At 42.1% G+C, this 27,111-nt stretch overlaps 1 protein-coding gene across 6 annotated transcripts in view; it reads left to right on the top strand.

Moving 5' to 3' along the window:
- Positions 1-27,111, top strand: part of WIPF1 (WAS/WASL interacting protein family member 1) — a 123,306-nt gene that overhangs the window by 85,461 nt on the left and 10,734 nt on the right. For 5 of the 6 annotated variants that reach the window (XM_001150625.8, XM_009443791.5, XM_009443790.5 and 2 more), the window contains 4 exons: positions 11,778-11,866; positions 15,966-16,095; positions 22,035-22,211; positions 24,989-25,759. In XM_001150625.8, coding sequence (XP_001150625.1) covers positions 11,816-11,866; positions 15,966-16,095; positions 22,035-22,211; positions 24,989-25,759 — 1,129 coding nt within the window. In that variant the 5' untranslated portion in view covers positions 11,778-11,815. Of the gene's footprint in view, positions 1-11,634; positions 11,654-11,777; positions 11,867-15,965; positions 16,096-22,034; positions 22,212-24,988; positions 25,760-27,111 lie in introns of those variants that run through there. The other variant, XM_009443792.5, reaches the window with a different exon arrangement.

The raw sequence follows: 27,111 nt of genomic DNA, 5'->3' as shown, positions 1-27,111 counted from the left end.
TTTCACCACTATGGTGATTGTGAATGATTCATAACTTATGCTTTGAGCCAAAATGTAAGCAAGATTTTCAATAGAATTTTTTTTGACCACTGGACAAGTTTGGATCCACAGGAATTTATTTTCCCATTTAAATTGGAGGCTTATGTCAGTAAATATATCCTTTTGGTGTATGATACAGTTGTCCACACAACTGCCTTTGAATCTTTGGTGTGGCCAGCAACAATAAGTGCTTTAAAGTACAAGGAGCCATTGGAAGCTTCAAACGAAAATACCATGGAACTAAGCTGTTGCAGTTCTGTTGCTGCCAATGTGCTATTTAAGTTCAAAACTCAAACCATTTCTAAGCAGAGTCTTTTATAATACGATTTGTCTTTTAGAATAAGTCTATTCCTGTTATAACAGTGTGTGCACAATTACTATCGCAAATCAAATTCTACAGCATTAGTTATAACTTTATGTTTAATATGATTAATGTTTTGGCATAAAATATTGTGATTTTTAAAATTTCAAGCCATCTACTCAGAGACTTATAGAGCAGAACTAAGGAAACTTTTTACATTAAAAAACTTTTTTCTAGAATATGTAGGAAGAAACAATTTGACTTATGTTCCTTTCTCCCCGTGAAGAAATATAAAATAAAGCTTTAAAAAACTCAGAAGGCACATATAACTTTAGTCACTAAGTACAAGTTTTTTGTTTTTTTTGTTTTTGTATTTTTAGTAGAGACAGGGTTTCATCATGTTGGTCAGGCTGGTCTCAAACTCCTGACCTCAAGTGATCTGCCTGCCTCGGCCTCCCAAAGTGCTGGGATTACAGGCATACAAGTTATTTTAAATAATTTAATGGCATAACTAGTATATGTAGTAGAGAATGGAGAGGTGGTAAATGAAAAGGCTACTGAAAGATTCTGACTAAGCAAAGTAAGACAGCTTGGTAGAGAGAAAGATGAAAGACTGGGGAAAGAATAGGACAGGACAGTGAGAAAGGAAGATGAGAAACTAGGAAAAAGTTTTGAGGTTGATCTGTGTGGAAATCATACTCTTACAATTCACTTGGACTACAGTGCTATGTGTTAACTTTATCAAGCTTTGTTCTTCTGAACTGGAATATCATCATGTCAAAACTCTTCCTTTTATCAGTCTAAGGTCATTAAATGACTTACCTGAAAGTCATTTTTCACTAAGTCAGGTTTTCTATTGCTCTTTGAAAAGTTTATTCATGGGCTATTTGCTCATAGCGCTTCAGCTACTCTAATATCTAACCTTTTAAGGGTTACACATACTCTGGGTGGACTGAAATATTCAGAGAACTCCCTGTGGTGAAAATTAGTTCCTGGGATCGAGCAGCAACTTCAGATCTGATCAAATTCTAAATCTGGCCTGTAGGCTGGAAGTTCCCCAACCTACCTAAAATATGAGATGAAGTGATACTGAATTCCTGGACCCTTCAAGTTTTATGACCTTTTGAAGCCTTCTTAACATTTTATGAACACACATCATTTACTTTGGAAGTTTCTGGCTGTTTAAATTATGATATATTTCTGCTTTAAGGTTTGACTCATTTTGTCCAAACTGTTAAACATGTGCTTGTTGTTGAAAAAAGCATTTCTCCTGGACTGCCATAAATACCTCTGTCTGTCCTGAAAATTAAAACTGTAAAAAAATACTAGAATAAGGAATGCCTTAATCAGTATGCTTTTCTGAGAAATTTGAAATGCACTTTATACACATCTCCCTTCACCATTCACTTGTAATATGGAAGTTTGCATGGGTGTACACACGTAGGCTGATTTAAATCAGCTCATGGTTTCTCTTTCTCGTGGTTAAATAGGGGGAAAGACTGTGATATTTACTGACCACTTATTTTGTGTTATGTTCTTCACCTTTGCTTATTTTATTTTTTGAAAATGGCTAATACTTATTAAGCACTCCTTCATTTAACTCTTGAATAACCCTACTAAGTAGGTGCTATTATTTTGAAAACCGGACTTACATAAGCTAAGTAATTTACCCAAGGCCACCTAACAACTAAATGTGGAGGAAGTTATCTGAATTGTAAGAGCTTTTTTTCACAAGTGCAGCTTGGAAGCAACATTATAAATTGTATGATTTCTGTTTTTTTTTTTTTTTTTTTTTTGACACAGGGTTTTGCTCTGTCATCCACACTGGAGTGCAATGGCATGATCACAGCTCACTGCACCCTCAAACTCCTGGACTCAAGCAGTCCTCCCACCTCAGCCTCCCAAGTAGCTGGAACTACAGATGTGTGCCACCATGCCCAGTTAATTTTATATATATATATATATATTTTTTTTTTTTTTTTGTAGAGATGAGGGTCCCACTATGTTTGCCCAGGATGGTCTCAAACTCTTGGGCTCAAGCGATCTTCCCACCCTGGCCTCCCAGAGTGCTGGGATTATAGTCATGAGCTACGACACCCAGCCAGTATGATTTCTTGAGGTGCTTTTCCGGCCTTGGGAATCTGAGATTACAAATGTTTTGCTTTAAATGTCACAGCAACAGTAAATATCTTTAAAACTAATAATCTCAAGTAAGATATTTTCCTTTTTAAGTCTTTTCACTTCTTCAGAGGTAAACTTGGTGACACTTCTGCTTATATCATAAAGCTGTACTTTCAATGATAAAATGAATACAGTATATATCAAGTGTGCTGACATATATGCTGTGTGTGTATGTGTGTGTGAGAGAGAGAGAGAAAGAGAGAGAGAGAGAGAAACAGTGGCACATCTTAATCCTCTGGTAGAACTAAATGTGGTGATAGTGATTTAGGCAGATTTTAGCTTGGAGATTTGAACTCCTTAAAGAGATGGGAAGTATGGGAGAAAACCTGCTACTCTTTAATTATATGGATAAAATAAAAAATGTTTCCTTTCCCTTTCCTTCAGTTAAATAATGACAGGTAGGCGTGTCATTCAGCTCACCTTCATTTTCTCACTATTAAAAGGGTCTTCGATGTCTGTGAATTTGTATTAATTTTAAAATTAAATGTGCACAATAGTGGATTAAAAAATAATTTTACTTCATAGCAACCTTTATTTCCCTAGCAGTACTCTTGCAGTAAAATTGTGTCCAAGCTCCTAGCCAGTCTTAATGATGTTAGAGATGCTTCAAAATGTCTTCTTTGAAAAACACCTTTCCTACTCCCCGCCAAAATAAATCACCTCCTTATCTAAAAGAACTATAAAAGAAGCATTTCTAGGTTCAGCAGACTTAAATTGACATTTACCATTAAGAAGACAACCTAATCAGACGTCGCTGAAGTATTGTTTTCAATGATGATTGACTGAGAAAAGAGCAGTACATTTTGAGAAATGAGGGATTCTGTATATGGCAAGCGTGTGCTCCACATTCAGCTCAAATGGAGACTAACAATGCATAAGAACCAACTGGGTGAGGCTGCTGATTTGCTAATAAAGCTGTTTTCCTCTTCTCTGCCTTTTGCTTCCTCTGGAGTCCAGCTGCCTTTTCTGTTTCCCCTCTTGTATCCATGGCTTATTGCTCTGAGCAAGGACCTTCAGCTTGGAGAGAGGAAGAGTAGCAATAATAGAAACGAACCTTTCTGCAAAGGTATTGAAAGTTTCTAAAATGGCCAGACCACATGCTGGGGGGAAGGGATGGTAGAGCTGTTGCACAGTGACTCGCGTCATAAAATAGAAACTCCAGGCAACTGCAGCTGTGAAAAGATTGTGTTAAAGAAACAGGATGACTGTGGTTTACTGCGAGCATCAATTTTCCTGTTGAGCATTTTTTACAGGAAGTTGAAGAACAAAGCCAAATTCATCTTAATTAGTTCTAATGGTTTTCAGATCTTAAATACATCCAGCTAAGTTTGCATCATGGAGGAGTATCTAAAGAATAGAATCAAGAATAATTGAGTAGGAATCCCAAAACGACATGCTTTTTAAAATTCACCGTCTTAGCAGCAATTTGAGTTTGCTCGATGATTTTATTTTTGCAGGGTGACTTGGAGTGGATTCACTGTCTTTGTAATGAATGCCCTTGCAGTTATTTTTTATGGTTGTAATAACTCAATATGAATTTAAAAACCTTTTCTCAGGAAAACACTTTTGTGTTACATGTATTATAAATTTTGTTCTGTTAATATTTTTTGTCAAACAATTGTGTGTATATGTGTATGTGTGACACAGAGAGAGGGAGAGAGAGAGAGATGTACATGTATTTATGAGCTGGAAGGACATGTATCAAAATAACAAAGAGTTACCTCTGGTTATTACCCCCAACCCTTTTTCACATAAAAATTAATTATTATTCAGTGCTTCCTTTAGTGGTTAAATACAACTTCAGTGCTTTTTTTTTCTTCTTTGTATATTTTTGTATTCTCTACAATACAAAAGGAAAAAAAGAAATCTCGAAGAAAACAACAACAAACAAAAAACTAACCTGAAGATGCCAAAAGCACTCAAGAAATACATAGATGAAAATGAGTTAAGAGCATTATATATAAAGTAAAATATAAATGAGTCCAGGCATGGTGGCTCATGCCTATTATCATAGCATCTTGGGAGGCTGATGCGGGTGGATCACGTGAGGTCAGGAGTTCAAGACCAGCCTGGCCAACATGGTGAAACCCCATCTCTACCAAGAATACAAAAATTAGCCAAGTGTGATGGCGCGCGCCTGTAATCCCAGCTACTCGGGAGGCTGAGGCAGGAGAATTGTTTGAACCCAGGAGGTGGAGGCTGCAGTGAGCCAAGATCGTACCACTGCACTCCAGCCTGGGCAACAGAGCCAGACTCTGTCTCAAAAAAAAAAAAGCAATAAATAAATGTAAATAAAAATAGAAAATAATGAGGGCAAGAGAGCAGTTGGATTTTTGAATCTATCCGGTTATATTATTTCTGATACCCTCCCCCACCCCCAGCAAATAAAATATTCCTCTATTGAGTCAATCTTTTGGGGGAAAAGAAGTTTAATTTTCCACCATTCATTTTAGGTATGGTAGTATTTAGGGGTTACTTTTAGCAACATTTATAGAGCAAAATGCTTTATATTTTTGAATAGTCCAAATTAATGATAAACGTAATTGGATAAAGCTGCTTCTTATCTTCTCTAATAGAACCTCTGCCCACGTGGGATTAGAGACCGGCCTTTGGAGGACTGTCAACTGTGTTCACTGGGGACTATTAGGAATCACTCCCCAACTCATGTCATTCTGTAGTGTGGGCCCTAGGCAGTGCAATCTAGAATTAATTGTAAGTTGGCTATGAAACTAAGAAACAGTTTATTTAAATAACTACCCCACTTTCTTGATCCCAAGGAAGGCAATCATTTTACATTCAGGGATGAGTCTGCTTTCCTAGATGAGCACATTGAAGAAGAAACCCTGAGTTTCCTGGGGCACGTCTGGACTGAACTGTGAGCTATGGTTGACCTCTAGTTGGCCATGACATTGAGGAGAATGTGTCCCCTGTACTGTTGGGGAGTGGGCTGAGCAGTTCTCTTTCTCTCACAGTGCTCGTTGTAGCCAACATTGCATGTTTAACAAGTCAGTCCAGGCTGCAAGATGCCCTAGTTGATCTGGGATCAGTGAATGTTGTCTAAATGTAAGTGTTAAACCATGATGTTGACCTAATAGCATTCTAGTAAGACCAACGATGCCAGCCATTTCATTCACAGAACGAACTAGGAAGTCCAGAATTTCTAAATGTTGGGGTGGTGCGTGTGTGTGTGTGTGTGTGTGTGTAGGCAACAAAGAAGAAACAGTAATTAAATTTTTAAAGTCATTTATGCAAATTATTTCACTCTGTTCTCTCAACCCATAAAGCCAATTCCTTACGAAAGGGTTATTGCTAGATCCCTCCCGTTACTTCAGCTATTTTCACCTAAAATTTGATTATTTTTGAATGATTCATTCACTTATTAAATAAACCTTTGGCAGTCACTTACATACTTTAGGGTTCTGGCTGATTTTTAAATTTTTTAACGTATGACAATCCAGAAATATCTTGCTGAGAAATCAGTTGATGGATAGTTTATTCAAAGGCCATTATCTTATTGTTTCCACAATGGATAATAGACAAATGTATGTTGTTAAAGCCATGTGTATTAATTGGCTAGGACTGCCATAATAAAATACCACAGCCTGGGTAGATCAAATAACAGAAATTTGTTTTCTCCCAGCTCTGGAAGCTGGAAGTCCAAGATCAAGATGTAGGCAGGTTTGGTGTGTTCTGAAGCCTCTTTCCTTGGTTTGCAGACAGCCACCTTCTCACTGCGTCTTCACTTGAAGACTTTCCTCTGTGTGAGCACATGCCTGATGTCTCTTCCTCTTTGTATGAGGACACCAGTCAAATTGGATTAAGATCTCACCCAATGGCCTCATTTTAGCTTAATCACCTCTTTAAAGACCCTATCTCCAAATACAGTTGCCTTCTGAGGTCCTGAGGGTTAGGAATTCAGCATATCACTTTGCAGGGGACATAGTTCAGACCATAATACTGTATGTGAAAACAAAAGCCTTTTCTGTCCCTTGAGTTTTCTTTGTGTTTGTAGAAGTCAACACACCAAGTAAAGATTTTAGAAAGTCTGGCTTTTCTATCATGAAAGTTACTTAACATTGAAATTATTCTTAAAAAGAAATTAATTCTGAAAAGTGTGACTTCTTAAAAGTTCATTGCTTGGGTTGGGGTGGGGTAGGAGGGCAAGGCCCAGCAAGTGGGTAGGCATGTGATCCGACACTGCTGAGAGCCCAACTAGTCTGGGAAGCCGGACACAGGCACAGCAGATTCTGATGCAGGAGATGACTGACCACACTGGGAAACTGCTGCTGAGTCCCTTCCCTTCTTGGGTCTCTCCTGCACCCAAATCAGCTGCCTTTCCTGCCATGCTCCCATCTCCAAGGGAAGAACCAAATGCTGGGAGGCCCAGTCATCAGTCAGCCTCATTCCCACCCAGGCAGATCCACCCACAGCCACTGAGCAAAGCTGTGGCCCCTCAGACTAGCCTCCAGGTCCATCCCTCCTCTGCCAGGCACTCAGCAGCTTGTACCAGCAGGACCCATCCTCACCCTCCGAAGGAAAGAGCTAAGCCCTGTCCACTGACAGCTTTGCTCCCCTAGGCCATGCTGAAAGCCTTGCACACACCATTTCATTTAATCTGCTCAGCAACTTCCCATTTAACAGATGGGAAAAACAAATTCCCATCTGAATCTGCCAGGTGGCAGAGCAAGGATTCAGAACCAAATTTGCCTGACCAAGGTCTCATGTTCTCCCTTTTTCATTCTATAAACCCACTGGTAAAGCCCAAAGGACTCCTTTTTTAAAAAAAATTTAATTTTAATTTGTTTTTATTTTATTTTATTTTATTTTTAGAGATAAAGGGCTCACTTTGTAGCCCAAGCTAGTCTTGAACTCCTGGGCTCAAGCAGTCCTCCCACCTTGACCACCCAAAGTGTTGGCATTATAGGCATAAGTCACCACTCCCAGTCCCAAAGGGACCCTTTTGTGTCTACGTTTAAATGCATAAAATAAAATACAGAGAATTACAAAGGAAACTAATTTATTAAAATATGTACTTCTTTATTAATGGTTTAAACAACAAGATCTAGCAATGGATCTAAACGTTGCCAGAATGTTGAAAATTGTTGGTGTGTAGTTGTAATATGATGTGAAAATATCACATGAAAACTATTGGTGAAAGAATATCAGATATTATGGTTTGTGGCCTGCATTCATAATCAAAGGAAATGCTACATTTCAGTTAGTGCTTAGTAGAAATAATATGTACTTTTTTTTCATACAAGTTCATGAACCCTTGAATTCTATCCACAGACTCTGGGTGTGAGGATCCAGGCAGGAATGCCTGGTCTGTTAGGATCCGTGCTCTAGGGCCAAGGCCTTCAGTAAGATCTGGCTGTGGCTCTGATGTGGGCTGTCAAGTCCATGAGACGAGGGAAGCCCTCCTCTCCCAGGGCCTTGGGGCTCTACTTCTCTGGGGAAGTTGGAGGCTGCCAGGAAAGTAAGTTCCAGTCTGCAACACTAGCAAGCCCCTCTGAAATAGGGCAGATTCTTTTGCCCAGATCTCACAGTGCGGTGGGGTGATGCTGGGAGCCCTTCCAGTGGCCAGCACTCAGCTCGTTTGTGTGATACACAGTTCTTTCACTGCATATATATTTAGTAAGAACCCTACTTTGTGCCAGGTATTGGCAAGACCCCGTGGAGTCCATAGGCTGGTGGAAAGACAGCCAAGAAGTGGGCCTGGTGTGGCCGGTGGGCCCAGTGTTGGGGCACACGAGCTTGGTCTTTGATCCAGGGGCTGAGTGAGGTGGCAGTATTGGAGTCTGGGGTTTCTCACACACTTCCCTTGAGGCCCCAGCCTGGAGAAGTCCAGACCGTGCCCAGCAGTTGTTCAGCTAGAAGGGAGGAGAGAGGCCATGGCAGCCTCCCTCATCTATGTTACCATTGAGATTGGAAAGGGACAGTTAATCTGGAGGGGAGTGAGAGATGGGGCCAGGGAAAGCAAGCCATGCAAACAGAAGTTCGCAGAGGAAAAGAGGAAAGAGCACTTAGTTCTGCACCACCCTCTAAAAAGTGAGAGCCCTCACCCGTAGACCCTCTCCCCACTGTCCATCTGAAGTGGCCAGGAAGGAAAGGCAGCACTTCTTTCAATACCTCAGACCCTTTAATAGCGTCTTGCTCCCTGAACCTTGTTTTTGCCTGCTAATTTCTGCAATCTGGCCTTGGCCCTGGCCCCAGCCATGACTGTTGCCATTTCTCCCACACTAGCCCTCTGGACCACGAAGTTAACACGCCCTCCCTGGAGCTGTCATCCAGAAGTTAATATACAAGTCAGTTAGTGCACAGACAGTACTAAAACAGCAGCAACAGAGAATTGTAAAATAATTAAGGAGGCCTTTCAGGGTGGCAGCCCCTGAAAGGGTCCCCATTCCACAGTCTGCCCCCTAAGCTGTGCAGGACAGAAGTTCAATTTGATCTCTGTTACGACAGCCGAACTCATGACAACCATACCCATAAGAGGTTCCTGTTAGGTGACCAGAATATCCACTCCTTCCTAGATCACAGAATGACAGAAAGTTAATCGGTGAACATGGAGTCAGACAAAATAGTCTTGAGGGATTTTTCATCGACCAAGCACATGGATGCACTGTTCCCACAGCCTATCTCTTGGGCCCACCGGGCATCCCCCTTCCTTGGTAAGCCTTTCCCAACTCTGGTCATACCACTGATTTGGCTCCAGCATCTTTCGCAGTAGTCAGGCCTGAATCAGATCCCTTTCGTTCCTGCTGGTCCTAGGAGACGTCTGACTCCAAGGCCTCTGAATGTGCCGCTGGAGATGCCCCTTGATGGAGGACCCCCTAACACAGGCACCCAGTCCTGCTCACAATGCCCATGTGGCCCTATGGGTGACTAATTGATGTCATGCCAGAAAGAGCAATTTAAGAAACATACTTTAAAAGAATCCTTGCCTGAGACAGTCTCTTACTGAAAACAGATTCCAGCCTAGTTAACAGGTGAGCTGTGGCACTAATTCGCCTGCCTGAGAGTGTTTATCAGACCATTAAAAGGGCAGTGAGTGAGTGAGGCAGTGTTATCCAGCAGAAGAGCAGGAAGCAAAAGGACATGACTGAATGAATTGCTTCAGGGTGTTTTAGGGAGTGATTTAATTTCTCTGAGTCTATCAAATGAGCACAGTGATGCTGGCTTCCGCTGTCTTAGGAGTCAGAGACCACGCAAGGATAGAGCCCTGGATCCAGCAGATTCTCCATACATGAGAGCTGCTGTTGCTGCTGTGGAATTTAAAATTTTCATTTTCTAGACCGCCCACTTTGAATGGGACTCTTCCGAACTGTCTTAATTCTTGTTTCCCGGCGGCTGTGACAAGTCCAGCAGTATCTTTTTTAGCTTCTCCAGTCCATTTCTGTTCACAGAAAGCAAGCTATCTAGCATTATCTCAATAGAAAGTATTTGTTTAGGTTTCAGTTTTCCACATTAACTTGTAGTGGTTGAACTAAATGAATATTTTAAATTCTAAGAAATTGTTTTTTGCAATTAAGGGACTATTGGGAGTTTAAAAAGCCTGACACAGTGGCTCACACCTGTAATCCCAGCACTATGGGAGGCTAAGGCAGGAGGATCGCATGAGGCCAGGAGTTCAAAACTAGCCTGGGCAACATAGCAAGACCCATCACAACAAAAATAAAAGATAAAAATAAATTAGCCAGGCGTGGTGGCATATGCCTGCAGTCCTAGCTAAGCTACTCAGGAGTGAGGCAGGAGGATTGCTTAGGCCCAGGAATTTGAGGCAACAGTAAGCTATGATTATGCCACTGCATTCCAGCCTGGGTGACAGAGCAAGACCTCATCTCCAAAAAAAAATTAAAAAAATTTTTTTAAAGAAATATAATTCTGCAGTTTAAAATTTGGGACACATGTCCTGTAGAAATAATGTTATTCGGGTGGCCAGTGACCCAGACTGCCCGCTGGCTTAAGGCTCGATCTCTATATAGGGCTTTAGTGCATATGAATCACCCAGGGATCTTGTTAAAATGCTGAAACGAATTCAGCTGGGGGCAAAAGGGACTGGGAGTTGACATTTCTAACAGCTTCTGGGTGGTGCCCACGCTGCCCATCCAGGACCACAGTTTGTGTAGCAAGGATGGGGTGGGAGAAGCTGGCATTGCTTAGGGATGAGAACAGTGGGTGAGGCGTTGTCCTAGACAGGGCAGAGGGAGCAGGGGTTCTAGTGAGGCGAAGGAACAGGACTACAAGGATTAGAGGAAATGGGGAGAGGGCTCCTGGCTGGTGTAACTCACCAGGCACTTCCTGGCCATTGTCTCTCCTGGCCCTGGTGTTTGCCAGGCTGCCCTCTCCACCCTGCCCCCTCACCCACCTGGGGTCCCTAAACTTTCCTACCCAGCTACGGAATCTAGTCTTCCCTTTGTTCTCAGAGCAAGCACACTCTGCAGAAAGGCTCTTCTTTTTTATTTTATTTATATATAATTTTTTACCCAAACAAAGGTAAGACAGGCTCTTCTAAATGAAATGCATTTCTGGTAAACAGCCTGGGAGTCCTAGGTCTGACTTCTCATGCCCGCTCTGTTTTCGCTTAGATCCTCTGAGGAAATGCTAAGGAGCACAGAGATAGGGATGGCTGGTCTTTGAGTGCTCCAAACATAAGTTTGACCCCCACACGTCCACCCCGCCTCACCTGCTGCTCCCTGCTTTCCACCTTACATTCTCCATGCCCTCTCCCTGGAGGACTAGGAACTTTGAGGGCGGGACTAGAAGTAGATTCATTTTCATATTCCTGCAGTGCACACACAGACTTGGCGAATGTCAGGAAGAATGGGAGGAGAAAGCCAGAGGGCGTGGGAGAGCACGAAAGGATTGTCATGGAAATTAGCGAAGAGGAGAAGCCACTTGAAGTGAATTTGTTTTCAGTGAAACTTGGCCAGGATACATCCTAGCAGTTGTGTGAGACCTTCCTGCTTAACTGGGCCCACCTGGGTCGGTCATGGCCTACTGTAGTGGGTGGGGGAATGGAGCCGAGTAAGGCACTGGATGTGGCCTCCATTCTCTCCAAGCACCTCGGGTCAGAAGCCCCTCTGCCGGGATCCTTCCAGAACAGTAATGTTTTAGCAGTGAGGTGTAAAGGTAAGCCCATCTCTTTTAAGAGTTGAGCTAGGTGGAGCTGTCACTTTGGTGGGAAAGTGAAGACAGATTAGGGCAGTATTACTAAGATTACATCTAATACATGATGGCATTCTTGTTTTTCCAGATTTATCAGCAAGACTGTTGAACGCATAACTGCCCAAGATGCCTGTCCCTCCCCCTCCAGCACCCCCGCCGCCCCCGACGTTTGCACTGGTGAGTGTCTCCTCCCCAAACACTTTCTATGCATAAAGCAAGCCAAATGAAGCCAAAACCTGGCGTGCATGTGTTTGTATTAAATGTGTTTGCATTCTGGCTTACATGTGATATGACAGGCTTTCCCAGTGCCCAGGGTAAGCCAAATCCTGAAACCCAGCAAATACAAACAACACGAAGGGTTTTGTTTGTTTAAGGTCTCATGTGATGGATAGTACAAGGGTGGAATGTGGCTGATGAGGTGTTTTCTGCCGCATCTGTGCAGGGACATGTGCTGGCCCAAGATAGGGTTTGCAGGAGCAGTTCTGAGACCAGTGTGCACTGTTTTCATTCAGATGAACTCAATGTCTGGCCTTTAACTTCTGGGCTGGACGGTCTAGAAACCCAGGTCTCTGCCTGCAGTGCATTCCATTAAAGTGTCTTCCGGTCTCACTCCTTTCTTTTTTACTGCCTTCTCCCCTCTTCTTCCCAATCTGTTTTTGACAAATATCTCCCTCCACCACCTCTGCCATACACATTCACATCCTCCTTTAAATCTATACTTGCATTTAGGCATTTAGATGTTTATTTCCTGAAAGAATTTCTTCAGTGGATTCATCCTGGTCTTTTTTTTTTTTTTTTTTTTTTTTTTGAGTCTCGCTCTGTCTCCCAGGCTGGAGTGCAATGGCACGATCTCAGCTCACCGCAACTTCCACCTCTCGTTCAAGTGATTCGCCTGCCTCAGCCTCCCAAGTAGCTGGGACTACAGGCGCGCACCACCATGCCCGGCTAATTTTTGTATTTTTAGTGTGGACGGGGTTTCACCATGTTGGCCAGGCTTGTCTTGAACTCCTAACCTCAGTTGATCCACCCACCTCGGCCTCCCAAAGTGCTGGGATTACAGGCATGAGCCACTGTGCCTGGCTTATCCTGCTCCTTTGATAGACCTCTTTGGGGAAGTTAGTGTGCCCTCTTCCAGGAATTTGGCAACCCTCCACTTGGTCATATGGAAAGGCCCCAAGATACGCTCTGTTACAAAGCCCTCTCCAGCTTGTGAAGCCTTCACTGAGGAGGAGCCTCACACTGATGGTTCCTTCATTTTCACCATTTTCCCATGGGGAAACTGAGGCTTGGAGAGAAAGTTTCTTGCCCCAGGTTTCCATGAGACACATTTATATAACTCATCTGAGGTTGAAACCTAGTGAGAAGAACTGCCTATTAATTAGCTTATTGTTACTCAGAGTGTGGCCTTCCAACTGCTTTTTAAGAGTCCCCAAAGTGATGAGGACAGAAGTTGAAAGTAAGCATTTAGAAGCATTTCTAGCAATTTGACAGTAGTTTTCTGTTTCTAAGATTGGATGTTGTGTGTCTTTTTAAAAAAACTAATTCATTTTTCTAATAATTCATTGTTATTTTACAAAAGCGTCAGTTCCTGATGAAAATATTTTTCAAAAGACTGGTCCTTGGCCAGGCATGCACTTTGGAAGAATAACTTGAGCCCAGGAGTTCGAGACCAGCCTGGGTAACATGGCGAGACCCCCATATCTACAAAAAAAATGTTAAAAATTAGCCAGCCAGACATGGCGGTGCGTGCTTATATTCCCAGCTTCTCTGGAGGCAGAGATGGGAGGATTGTTTGAGCCCAGGAGGTCAAGGCTGCAGTGAGCTGTGATTGCACTACTGCACTCCAGCCTGGGTGATAGAGCAAGACTCTGTCGCAAAAAAACAAAAAACAAAACGCTGGTCCTTCACATGGATAAGTTTGAGAACCTCCAATCTGGCTTACATAGCAGGATTCATTTATCCATGTTTCCCCAAAAGTGTGGGTTATAGTGAACTGACTTAATAAAAAATATTAAATAAATAACACAGGTGGTATGAGAAGATGACAAAAATCATGAATCTTATACCAGAATGCTTGAAGTTTGGGAAACCTTGCTTATCTTATCAATTCATTTCTATCTGTTATTACCTAATTCAAAGCAAGATTTTGGATAAATAGAATATAGAGATGAAGAAAGGGAAAAGGTGGGTTGGTGGCCATCATAGAACACTGCCCTTGTGAAACAACATAATTAAGGGCCCTGAACACGAGAGAAGTTCGCACCCAGGGAGGTCAGCTGTCAAAATAAATTTTGAGGCAAAACAGGAGGCTACTGAAGGTTGCTGACCCAAAACTGTTAAGAGATCCAGTGTGACACATCACTTAACCTCTCTAGGCCTCAGAGTTTTTTCATCCTTAAAATGAAGACAGCAGGTAATGTTAAGAGCTCTTTCCAGGACATCCAAAGTATGTTAAGTTGAAAACAAACAAGTTGCAGAACAATAGAGGAGAATCCCATTAGCAAAAGCAAACTGTGTATGCAGAGAGCATTTCTGGAAGGACAGCAGAGAAACTTTTAACAAGCATGCTTCAGTGGTGTGTTGGGGCTGGATGGGGAGGGGCATTTTAGAGCCCACATTTATCCTTCTATCAGCTTGTAGGGAAGGCTCTTGACTGCCAGGGTTTGAATCCCAGCATCTCCTCAACTAACTAGGTGCCTGGGGCAAATGATTTAAACTCCCTATACCTCAGTTTCCTTGTCTGTAAAATGGAAATAATAACTCACAGGGTTGATAAGGGCTAAATGAAGTAATACACATAAGGTGCTGAAAACAGTGCCTGGCACAGAGTAAAAGCTGTATATGTTAACTATTATTATCATAAGCAAGTAATACTTCATCATTTAGTTATTTCAAGATGCTTCCAACTTTACCACTGCAATTCTGGTTAGCCTACTTCAGGGTTTTTCTGAGTTCTTCCTTTGCCTCTAACTCTGTTAATAAAAGGCTGAGTTAGGCCCGGAGCAGTAGCTCGTGCCTGTAAGCCCAACTACTCAGGAGGCTGAGGCAGGAGGATCACTTGAGCCCAAGAGTTCGAGGTTGTATTGCATGATGATCACACCTGTGAATAGCCACTGCACTCCAGCCTAGGCAACATAATGAGACTCTGTCTCTAAAAAAAAATTGTTTTTTAAAGGCTGGGTAAGGTATTGAGCCATACATTTCCCCAGCTTTTCCTCCTGTGGCCCTAACTGGCAAATCTGAAATATATCCCTGTCAGAAGGGCTGGGGCCAGCCTAGAAAGGACCTGTGGGTTTGGGGCAGCCAGACTCTCCCTGAGACAGACAAGACCTAGCCAGTTTCCAAGTGTGATAGACACAGGCACACAGGCAGGTGCCTACATCTAAGTCCATTTGCTGGTCTCTTAGTGTCCCCAACTCCCTGAAGGAACAAGATCCCAATTTCATAGTAGGTAGGGATCTTTCCTAGGAATTCTGGAAATATAAGAAAATAATCAAACATGTTAAAGCAGCATTTTTGTCCATTCTGCAATTTCCATGAGCTAAGCTTTCATCAGAATTAAACATCAGAAACACCTCATGCCAACAGGACATGAGGGAACTTTTGAAGTAATGAAAATATTCTGTATCTTGATTGTGACGGTGGTTTCACAACTGTATATGTTTGTCAAAACTCATAGAGCTGTAACTAAAAAGGGTGATTTCACTATATGTAAATTACACCTTAATAAATCTGACTTAAAAAGAGAAAAAAAGCATCTTTGGCAATATACACAGAGGGAATTATTTTCTAGAACTTTAGTGGGTTTAAAAAACATACAGCTGACTCTTTTTGCTAGAGACAGTTTTTCCCTTGCACTGGGGTAGTTCTAAAAGATGGGAAAAGGAAGTTATTCTTCAGGGTACCCTCTAGTGAATGACGCCTGGTAATGTCCTGCAGAATCCTCCCAGACTTAAAATTCTTTTCTCGTGTCTAGTCATCTCACCCTAACCTGGCCCTGTTAGTTTCAGTCAGATTGTGGTCTGAATTTTCAGAGACTTTAATCAAGGACTGACTCTTCCTCCCTTAAAAATGAACATAATTTATTGCTGCATCTGCTTCCAAACGTCTGGATCTTAAAAAGAAAGATATGGGGTCTAAAACTTGTCGAGAATTTACAACCTATCACCAAGAACCTTAACAACAAGCTTCCTGTACCCAACCTTTCCCAGCCGAGTGTTACAATGCATGATTTTAACCCAAGAGATGACTACTTGTTTGTATGGCTCCCTTTCAGGCCAATACAGAGAAGCCTACCTTGAATAAGACAGAGCAGGCTGGGAGAAATGCTCTCCTTTCTGATATCAGCAAAGGGAAGAAACTAAAGAAGACGGTCACCAATGACAGAAGTGCACCAATATTGGACAGTAAGTGAAAAAAGGCTATCTACCATGGAGAGGAACAGTTTATGGCCTAATAATCAACCCTACCCTCACCCCTCAATTTTTATTTTATTATTATTTTTTGGTTAACAACAGCTGCAAAGCTAGCAAAATAAGGGACTGTATCACTCCCTGTAGGCCGCAGCTTTGGCTTGGGTTCCCCTCTAATGCTGCAAGAAGCCAGTATAATAATTCTTTGTCCAAGACATACACAGCAGCAATTCTCTGCATTATTCACAACACTTTCTGGAGATTAACCCATTGCTCCTGGCACCACAGATGAGGAGGCAGCATAAAATATGGAAAGAGCCCTAGCCTGGGAATCAAAAGCTGTGGGTTCAAGACCTGGCACATCCATCCTGTACCATCTCCAAGCCTTGTTGTCTTCATTTTAAAATGGAGATGATAATACATGTTCTATTGACCTCACAAGTTTGTCATGAGCTTCAAATGAGATAATGCCTGTAAAATGTTTTGTTGTCTGGAAAGTGTAATTCAAGTGTAAGATACAATTATTAGGAGCTTAGAGAGAAAGAAAATGAGGTCACAACTTCACTTATCAACCCACCTAAGTCTGAGGTACTTTCTGGAACAAGGCTACTTATTAACATTTACAACAGGACAAAAAATAATCCATGACTAGAATTCTACTGGCAATTAATAAGTAGATCTTAAGGCTGTCTCCTCACGTTCCTAGACCCTTCCTTTGCCTGCCAGATGTCCCCAAGATTCATCCTAGACTACAGATCCCATTTGGACGGAACAGGAAATAGACTGACCTTCCAAAATCACCAGATGGAGCTTTGTCAACAAGTGAATAATGAGGCAGAATCTTTGCAAAGTAAAGGATTAGAAGTGCTTCGGGGAACTTTCTGGGAGAAATGCCTAATGAGTAGAGAAGAAAGAAGAAGGATCAGAGTTAGATGGACTACTGGTTTGGGAGGAAAAAGGAAAAGTGAAAGACCTAGATAAGGCCTTTGAATGTTGTTCTGTTACCGGGCAAAGTGCTGCGAGTGAGAGTGCACTGCTTTCAAAAAGGAACTATGGCCGGGCGCAGTGGCTCACACCTGTAATTCCAGCACTTTTAGAGGCTGAGGTGGGTGGATCACTTGAGGCCAGGAGTTCAAGACCAGCCTTGACAACATTGTAAAACCCCATCTCTACTAAAAATACAAAAATTAGCCAGGTGTGGTGGCACATGCCTGTAGTCCCAGCTACTCGGGAGGCTGAGGCACAAGAATCACTTGAACCAAGGAGGTGGAGGTTACGGTGAGCTGAGATTGTGCCACTGCACTCCAGCCTGGGCAACAGAGCAAGACTCTGTCTCAAAAAAAAAAAAAAAAAAAAAAAAGGAACTAAGGTATTTAACTCTTGACACAGTCTGACTTGTAAGTCAAAATGCCCACAAAACGAATGTGGTTATAATATATTCCCTCTAATCCCTCAGCCCTCCAAGCCCTCCAATAGCCATCTGAATCATGGTCCCTGGTATGAGGCCAGAGGAGCTGACCTCTAGGACAGAGGCCTGTGGTTCTCCTCACTGCAAGAGGGAGCCTAGGGCTCTGTTGAAGGAGGCTGGACAGTCTAGACCTATTCCTGAATCCAGTAGTGGAAACCTTGAAGAATTGTATTCTTCAATGTCCACTTCTCTCATTTAATGGAAATAGTGTTAGTCCTTCTCTCTTCCATGATGTTTAATAATGTGCTTTCCTTGATGGAAGGAAGATACAGTCCAGTGCAGGCCCTTGTCCACACACTCAACTGGACACCTATACTGCTGTCACAAGCTCTTTGCAAGCAGCAGTGTTTATCCACAGTTTTGTATCTGTTTGCATGTGAAACCTCCCTGGGCTGTATGTCAAAATGTTGACCATGGTTATGTGTGATAACTCAGCCCTGTCCTACAGTTTAATTACTGAAAAAATAATCTGAAAGCTTAATCCTCAGCTTTAGCTTCTCTTTCTGAAAGATGGACAGATGTTGCAGGTTAAGAACACTAATGGGCCAGGCACAGTGGCTCACACCTGTAATCCCAGCACTTTGGGAGCCTGAGGCAAGTTGATCACCTGAGGCTGGGATCACCTGAGGCATGGAGAAACCCCATCTCTATTAAAAATACAAAATTAGCCAGGCGTGGTGGCGCATGCCTGTAATCCCAGCTATTTGGAAGGCTGAGGCAGGAGAATCGCTTGAACCCAGGAGGCAGAGGTTGCAGTGAGCCAAGATCGTGCCATTGTACTCCAGCCTGGGCAACAAGCGTGAAACTCCATCTCAAAAAAACAAAAAAAAAGAATAGTAATGGGTGATGTCTGATAGTGCAGGAGTCCCTCTAAAGTTTCAGTACCATGTAAACGTGTCCTGTGAAGTGCAGTATTCCAAAATGTGTCATTCGTCAATGAATAGTGTTTGAATGACAAGGGCGATATTAATATTATTAGCAAAATTTTATATGGAAACAATTTTGCATACACTTCTAGAAATTGTTAGTCTTATATGATTTATCCTGTTAGGTGAAGTAATTCTTGTCAGTTATTATCAGATTATTTCTTCCACAGCAGAGCTACCATAAGCATCTCAGAAAGCTCCACATCTAGAAAAGATACAGAACTAACACAAATTTATGATAAACCTAATCCAGAAAATGGAAATAAAAATGAATAAAAGTGGAACTCAGAAAGCAGATAAAATAAGAGATTCAAAGCATATTTTCTAAAATTAAAGTAGTGTAATAAAGTTATCTGCTAAAATGTTTTAAGATATTAAAGAAAGTACTTTTCTAAGAAAAGCATACATTTATTCAGGAAACCTCAATGAGCAAGGGAAAAGATAAAAACTTTATTAAATTACTTTCTCTCCAAAAAGTTTTGGAGCCAGATTATTTTATTAGCAAATTCTTTCAAATTTTAAGAAACAGCTAATTCAAATGCTGTATAAGTCATTCCCCAATATATTAAGAGATGGAAGGCTATCTAATAATTGTAATGAAATTGGCATGATCCTAATGTCAAAACTTGACAAAGGCAGCACATACAAAAAAGAAAGCTGTACATTAGTGGTTTTCAACTGAGGGTGATTTTTGCATTCCAGGGGATATGTGGCAATGTCTGAAGACATTTTTAGTCACTACTTTGGGGGACAGGGAGGGCTGCTACTGACATCTAGTGGGTAGAGGCCAGGGATGCTGTAAACATTCTGTAAAGAACAGGACAGGACAGCCACCCACAAAAAAGAATTATCTGTCCCAAAATGTTTATAATTAAGAAACCCTATTATGGACCACTTAATCATCATAGATAAGAGAACACTAAAATACCAAAAAACAAATCTAAATCAATCAGATGTTACAAGAATAATTCACCAACACCAGGGTTCATCCCCCCCCCCCTTTTTTTTTGGAGACAGGGTCTTGTCTTGTCACCCAGGCTGGAGTAATGGTATGAACACAGCTCACTGCATCCTTGACCTCCCAAGCTCAAGGGATCCTCCCACCTCAGCCTCCCAACTAGCTGGGACTACAGGCATGCACCACCACATTTGGCTCATTTTTTGTAGAGATGGGAATCTCACCATATTGCTCAGACTGGTCCTGAACTCCTGAGCTCAAGCAATCTACCCACCTTGGCCTCCCAAAGTGTTGGGATTACAGGTGTGAGCCATTGCACCTGGCCTATCCCATTTTTAATGTTAGAAAGTCTATCCATCATATCAAATAAAAAAGACCATAAAAAAGCCTCAGTAGATCTTGAATAGGCATTTGATAAAATTTCATGCTATAAGAAATTCTTGTAAACCTAAAATAGAAGGATCCATAGACTGAATATTTAGAAAGGGAAAAAACCTATTTCAAACCAATAATTCATATTAACTTTGAAATATCAGAGGGATTCTCATTAATATCAGAACATGATTGCCTTTAGAAACGTTAATAATTTACATTGTTATGGAAATTTACCCATCAAAGTAATTACTTATATAAAACAGAAATAAGACATACAACTCTTAGAGAAGAGGAGGCTTTAAACCGTCATTATTTGAAGACCATGTGCGTACTAGAAAATGCAAGATAATACATTTTTAGTAAATTTTATTTAGAAAACATAGCAAAGTGACTTATTAGATATTAAATACAATTTCCTGGTGCCAAAAATAACCAATTACAAAATATAACAGGAAAAACATCCCTTTCACAATTTCAGCAAACAAAAATACTTTGAAGTAACCCTAACAAAAAGCATGTGTAATATATATCATAAAAACTAAAAAACTTTGCCAAAAAATCCAGAAGACATAAATAAATGGGAAAATATACCACATCTCCAAATGGAAAGTCTAAATATCATAAAAGTATCAGTTCTCCCAGATTAATTTGTAGATTTCATATACTATTTATCAAAAACTCAACATAGTTTTTTGGAAAGAGGACTTTAAATAATGTTTAAGCTCATAAATACAAACATGCATACATACATAAATTAAGAGATAATTTTTTTAAAGAGGGTATAAGCATGGCTTAAACACAACTAATTTGCACTTCTTTGGACAAATACCATTGCATTAGTATCAGTTTTCTATGCCTTTCAGAGTGATAAAATACTGTGGCTCAAAGACAATGGAAAGTAACCCAGAAGACTAGACAGAATACTCAGTAATCTTTTTGTTTGTTTGCCTCCCATCAAAATCTTTCACAATTTTTTGCAGATAAATTCAAAATAAAACAAGATCTTTATACCCTCTCAAATTGCAAAAAATGTTTAAATTACTAAAGCCTACTATTGGGCTTCATGATATTAAAAAATTAATAGCAATCTAAAGGGCCATCAAATGAATAGTTAAATAAATTTTAATGTAATACATTCATGTTCTACAATACAATACAATCCTTTAAACTTATGTTTTCAAAGAGTATGACACAAGAAGTGCTAACAAAGTGTTAAATGAAAAAAGCAGGCTTAATACTGCTTAGTTAATTTGTTCTTAATTTTAAGAAAAAACACATAAAATGAAAAATACTGATGGGAAAAAGTATAACTCAATTGTGGATATTTGCTTAGTGTTTTTTTTTTTTTTTTTTTTTGCTGGAATGCAGTGGTGCAATCATAGCTCACTGCAGCCTCAGTGGGTTCAATTGATCCTCTCACTCAGCCTCTTAAGTAGCTGGGACTACAGGTGTGCACCACCATGCCTGGCTACATTTTGTTGTTGTTGTTTATTTTCGTAGAGACGAGGTCTCACTTTGTTGCCCAGGGTGGTCTCAAACTTCTGGGGCCCAAGCTATCCTCCAGTCTCAGCCTCCCAAAGTGCTGGTATTATAGGTGTGAGCCACTGTGCCCAGCCTGGATATTTGTATATTTGTGAAATTATGAGATATTTTATTTTCTTCTCTTTTTAACTCTTTCCTTTCTTCTCACCTTTTATGGCATCTCCTCCTCCCTTGCGACCCTCTTTCTTTGAAGATCCTTTTTACTGAGACAGGGTCTTACTGTCACCCAGGCTGGAGTGCAGTGGCACAGTCTTGGCTCCCTGCAGTCTTGACCTCCCAGGCTCAAGCGATCCTCCCACCTCAGCCTCCCAAAGTGCTGAGATTACATGTGTGAGCCACTGCGCCCAGCCTGAAGATCCTTCTATTTGCCAAATCTTAGGATACGGAACAAACAGATACTGACCCATGTGGCAGCCAGTCAAGTGGGGAGTGTGGGGACAAATCATCCTTTATTTTCGTTTCTTCCACCACTGGGCCTGGGACTGCCTGGAGCAGGCAGTTCTGACTGAGCTGAGGGAACTCTTAAAATCCTGCATTTTAATGAAGAAATCCCAGTTGTCCGCTGGAGGCCGAGAGCCGGCCAGCTCCCTGTTGTACTGTTGTTTTATGGTTTACCTGGGCCAGACCAGGGGGCATAGTCTGTCGGGTGTTTCTTCTTCTGCAGAACCTAAAGGAGCTGGTGCTGGAGGCGGTGGTGGTGGCTTTGGTGGAGGCGGCGGATTTGGCGGAGGAGGTGGTGGCGGAGGCGGTGGAAGTTTTGGAGGGGGCGGACCTCCAGGTCTGGGAGGATTGTTCCAGGCTGGAATGCCGAAGCTGAGATCCACGGCCAACAGGGATAATGGTAAGGAGAGTTTCCCTGTCTCTGAGTGACTGAAGACAAGGCAGAGTTTGGCAGTTTGGAGGCTGGTCATAGCCTCTAAGGCTCTTCGCCCTTATTAAAATATTGTACATTGTTTGAAATATTACCACTATTTTATAAGAGACTCAATTTAGGCTTTATTATTATTATTAACCAGGATCAGACAGCTACACAGAACTATGAAATTTTCACCCAGTGTCTTTGGGGGTAACCTGTACTTTTTTTTTTTTTTTTTTTTTTTTTTTTACTTTTCTAAAGGGTTAGCTGGAGTGGGAAGAAAAGGGAGGAGCAAATAGAACTTGCTGGCCCTGGAAATCTGCCTGGTGACCTGACAGATTCAGCTTTCTTTGTGAGGTAGCCCAGCTGTCTAGTAGAGTAAAATACTTGTGAGCCGCTTTTCAAACACGATGGAGCACGTCTTGTGGAATATGATTACAAATCTCACTAAATCTGAAAAAGTGTTTTGCATGACAGATATTTGGTATTTCAGTGCCAGTGGTTCTCAGGAGTCTCTGCAGGGAGCCATGGACATGAGTCCTTCAGGATTGTCTATGAATCTGATGGTAGAGAAAAACTGAACTTGCTCATGAATGCCTAGATAAAAAACTTTGCAGAGGGCATGAGGCTCTCTCCCAACTACTACAGAAACTCAAGAAATTTTCCCATAAAACTGCTTTTGTAATGTTGATCATGTTATAATAATTTTCGTTTTTAGACCTTTTATAAGATGTCCTCTGGGAAAGAATGAAACTCTCACATTTACATGAATATGGAATCACTGAATCCTCAGGGTTAGCCTACTGTTTTATCACTGAATGGTCCAAATCTAGAGAGAAACTCAATCACATGAGAGGTTCTATCTTGCCAGACCACCATTTAAATTTGAATTTAAATTTATTTAAAACTCACCAAAAGGATTTAAGGCAGCTGATAAATGTATACATTTAGTACTTTAACAACAGGTGAAGAAATTAAGGCAAAAGACAAAGAAAAATAAAATACTGAAATGGGCCAGGCATGGTGGCTCACACCTATAATTCCAGCACTTTCAGAGGTCAAGGCGGGCAGATGGCTGAAGCCCAAAAATTCAAGAACAGCCTGGGCAACATGGCAAAATCCTGTCTCTACTAAAAAAAACAAAAAGTTAGTGGGCATGGTGGCTCTTGCCTGTAGTCGCAGCTACCCAGGAGGCGGAGGTGGGAGGATTGCCTGAGCCCAGGAAGTTGAAGCTGCAATGAGCCGTGATTGCACCACTGCACTCCAGCCTGGGCAACAGAGGAGACCCTGTCTCAAAAAAAAAAAAGAAGAAGAAAGTTCTCTCTTAAGTTCATGATACTCCACTGCATACATCTGTCCAAATGCTTCTTCCTGTGCCTTAGATAAAATCGGAACCCCTTCTGTCCTGCAGGGCTCCTTGTGACTAACCCCTGCTGGCCACTCAGGCTCCACTTCCCATGGATCTCTCCCATTCTCACTGTGCCCCGGGCACATGGGCCCGTTTTTGAACTTGAAGCTCTTTCCCACCTCAGGGCCTCTGCACCTGCTGGCCTGGCCAACCCTGCCTGAAGTGCTGGTCATCCTCATCTTTCCGTGGCTGACTCCTTCTTGTCAGGCCTCAGCTCACATGTCACATTCTCAGAAGAGCAGTCCCCAGCCACTCCATGTACCCTGGCCTCTCCAAGCACTCTTGATCTCATCGGCCTATTTTAGTGTCTTTTTAGTACATATAATTATCTGAGAGTATTTATTTCCTGGTTTATTGTTTATCTCCCCCCACAAGAATGTAAACTACAGGAGTGCAGAATCTTTTCTATTCTGTTTACTCCTCTGTCTCTAGTCTCTAGATTAATGGCAGGCGCATAGCAAGTGCTCAAAATTATTTGGTACACTTATTAACTCATAAATGAAGGGTAGATTTTTTTTTTTTTTTTTTCAGAATTACCTTGAGTTCCAAGAGATTCTGGGATGGTGGTTTGAAATTTTCCATCTCTTTGGTTCCCCCTTTAGTTTCTCCCTTGTTGAACCAGAGCAGTTATAGGATTATTCTGTCCTGCCAATGTTGAAGCAGAGGTTGACGTGGTACCAAAAAAAAGTTGTGTAGTTGCCTGCTTCTTTGTAGATGAATTCCATCCACTGGTGTCAACTCTTACAATTAAACTTTACTGATGGTTCTTTTTCCTTTCTTAGTTTTTTCTTATTGCAGTCATAACTCTTTCCTTATAATTTCCCCTTACATTTTTCCACTTTTTTTGGGGCATTTCTCTTCATAGGGACTAGATAAGCCCTCACATTTGGAGATTTACATTGGGATAATTAATTTTTTCACCTAAGACAGCTGACTTAGTTTCAAAACTGAGAGGTACAAGGGCTGGGAGACAGAGATGGTGATGAGGAAAAATGAAAATCATGATTCTACCAATGCCATCTTGTTCTTGTCCTCTCATAATGAATAGGCATCTCACCAGAACTCTCGCCCACTTCATCCTGGCTCTTGTCTATACATAATGCTAAGAGATCTTTGCAGAATCCTTTTGAAAGCTCATAGGCTGTAGAAGTTGGGACTCGCAGGTAAATAGAGCTATGGTCGATTTTCTGCTCCCAAGAAGGACCACACAAAACCCAATTTATATAAATAATAGTTTCCTGTATTTTATAGCCGTCTGAGGAAGGGACTTCCAGTCACTGGGAACAGACTCTAGCTCTCTGATTTCTTCAGGGTTCCTGATTTCCTTACTGATGTTTGTTTTCCTGTTCTTCAGATTCTGGAGGAAGCCGACCACCATTGTTGCCTCCGGGAGGAAGATCCACATCTGCCAAACCCTTTTCACCCCCAAGTGGCCCAGGGAGGTTTCCTGTGCCTTCTGCAGGCCACAGAAGTGGTCCCCCAGAGCCTCAGAGGAACCGAATGCCGCCCCCAAGGCCCGACGTGGGCTCAAAGCCTGATAGCATTCCCCCTCCAGTACCTAGTACTCCAAGACCCATTCAATCAAGTCTGCACAACCGGGGGTCCCCACCAGTGCCCGGAGGCCCCAGGCAGCCCAGCCCCGGGCCCACTCCTCCCCCTTTCCCTGGAAACCGCGGCACTGCTTTGGGAGGAGGCTCAATACGTCAGTCCCCCTTGAGCTCCTCCTCGCCCTTCTCCAACCGGCCTCCCCTGCCGCCTACCCCCAGCAGGGCCTTGGATGACAAACCCCCTCCACCACCTCCTCCAGTGGGCAACAGGCCCTCCATCCACAGGGAAGCGGTTCCCCCTCCTCCTCCTCAGAACAACAAGCCTCCAGTGCCTTCCACTCCGCGGCCTTCCGCCTCCTCACAGGCCCCACCTCCGCCGCCACCTCCCAGCAGGCCCGGGCCGCCTCCTCTGCCTCCAAGTTCCAGCGGCAATGACGAAACCCCAAGACTCCCACAGCGGAATCTGTCCCTCAGTTCGTCCACGCCCCCGTTACCTTCGCCAGGACGTTCAGGTCCTCTTCCTCCCCCGCCCAGCGAGAGACCCCCACCTCCAGTGAGGGACCCGCCAGGCCGATCAGGTATGACAAGACGTGGGGTGAGTTGCTTCCAAAACCCAGCCTGCCCAAATGTACCAATAATCCTGTCAGTCAAGATAGTCTAACAAAAGCAGGCATAAGTAAACTCAGACTGCTTTGTGCTTTTAAGTGGCACACGACACGTGCGATCGTGACCTCGTGTAAACCCCGGAGGAAAGTGGGACCAATATTTCTGTCGGTGTTTTAGAGATGAGGACACTGAGTAGCTAATAAAGTTAAATGGTCACGAGCTAGTTAATAAAGAAGAGGCAAGAACTTTCATCTTCCATCTCTGAAGTGTACTTGCCAGTCCACTACCCTGCCTCCCTAGAGAGAATTTCGGTGGTCTTAATTGGGAAAATAAGTCCCCACCTCCCGCAGGAGGGCTCTGTTATTCCAACAAGAGGGGAAGTTCTTCAAGAGCTAATGAACTTCTCCTGTACTTCTCTCTTCATTCGCCAGACTTTGAGGCCATTTCCCTATTCATTAAAGACTAATGTTTAAAAAGTCCATTTTGCTCTTTGTAATCTCTGGTACATAAATCCCTTGGAGAATCAGATAAAGGTATAAACTATCTTTACAAAAATACTCAGGCATAAACTCAAAATTTGCCTGCTGTCACATGGCTTGAAGAGCCTGCTGAAGCCCATCTGAGACCCTTCCAATGCCCCCATCCACGGTTGAGAAACCTTGATCTGAGGGACAAACTTTCAGAGTATGAAAGGAAATGTGAGGATTGCCTAGAGTTTGCCCTCTCCGAATTATAATAGGCATTTTTAGTAGAATACACTCACTTGATGCGTTTTACAGTGGTTATGGATGAACTCAGTAGAACCACCCACTTTTAAAATTTAATCTCATCGTACAGACCTTATTATGTCTGGAAATGGGGCATTTTTTTCCTTTACGCAGAGATAAGAGACCTTTGACCCTGTGACCTCAGGAACCTCATAATCACCATTCTTTAAACTTGCTCACGTACTGGAATCATCTGCGGAGCTTTAAAAACCACCAATGCCTGGGTCCCTTCCCAGAGTCTCTGGTATAATTGGTCTGGGGTGCAGACTGGGAATCAGGATATTTAAAAGCTCCCTGGTGATTATAGTGTGCAGCAGAATGTGAGAACCACACCTTGAAACCATTGTGCCATGGCCCTACCAAATGGATGAGTCAGCAGATTAAATATTCCCCAAAATATGACAGGCATTGACATATAACATTTATTATTTCTTTTGATTACGTAAGTCATACTTGCTTATTATAGAAATACTGAAAAATATAAAGAAAATTAAAATTAATCCTTCTACCACCACTATCCAGAAATAATCATTGATAACATTCTTTTAATGTGTCCT

This window comes from Pan troglodytes, chromosome 13 (genome assembly GCF_028858775.2).
Source record: "Pan troglodytes isolate AG18354 chromosome 13, NHGRI_mPanTro3-v2.0_pri, whole genome shotgun sequence".
Taxonomy (NCBI): Eukaryota; Metazoa; Chordata; class Mammalia; order Primates; family Hominidae; genus Pan; species Pan troglodytes.
Note: the sequence above shows the minus strand (reverse complement) of the source record. Positions and strands in the feature narration are given on the sequence as shown.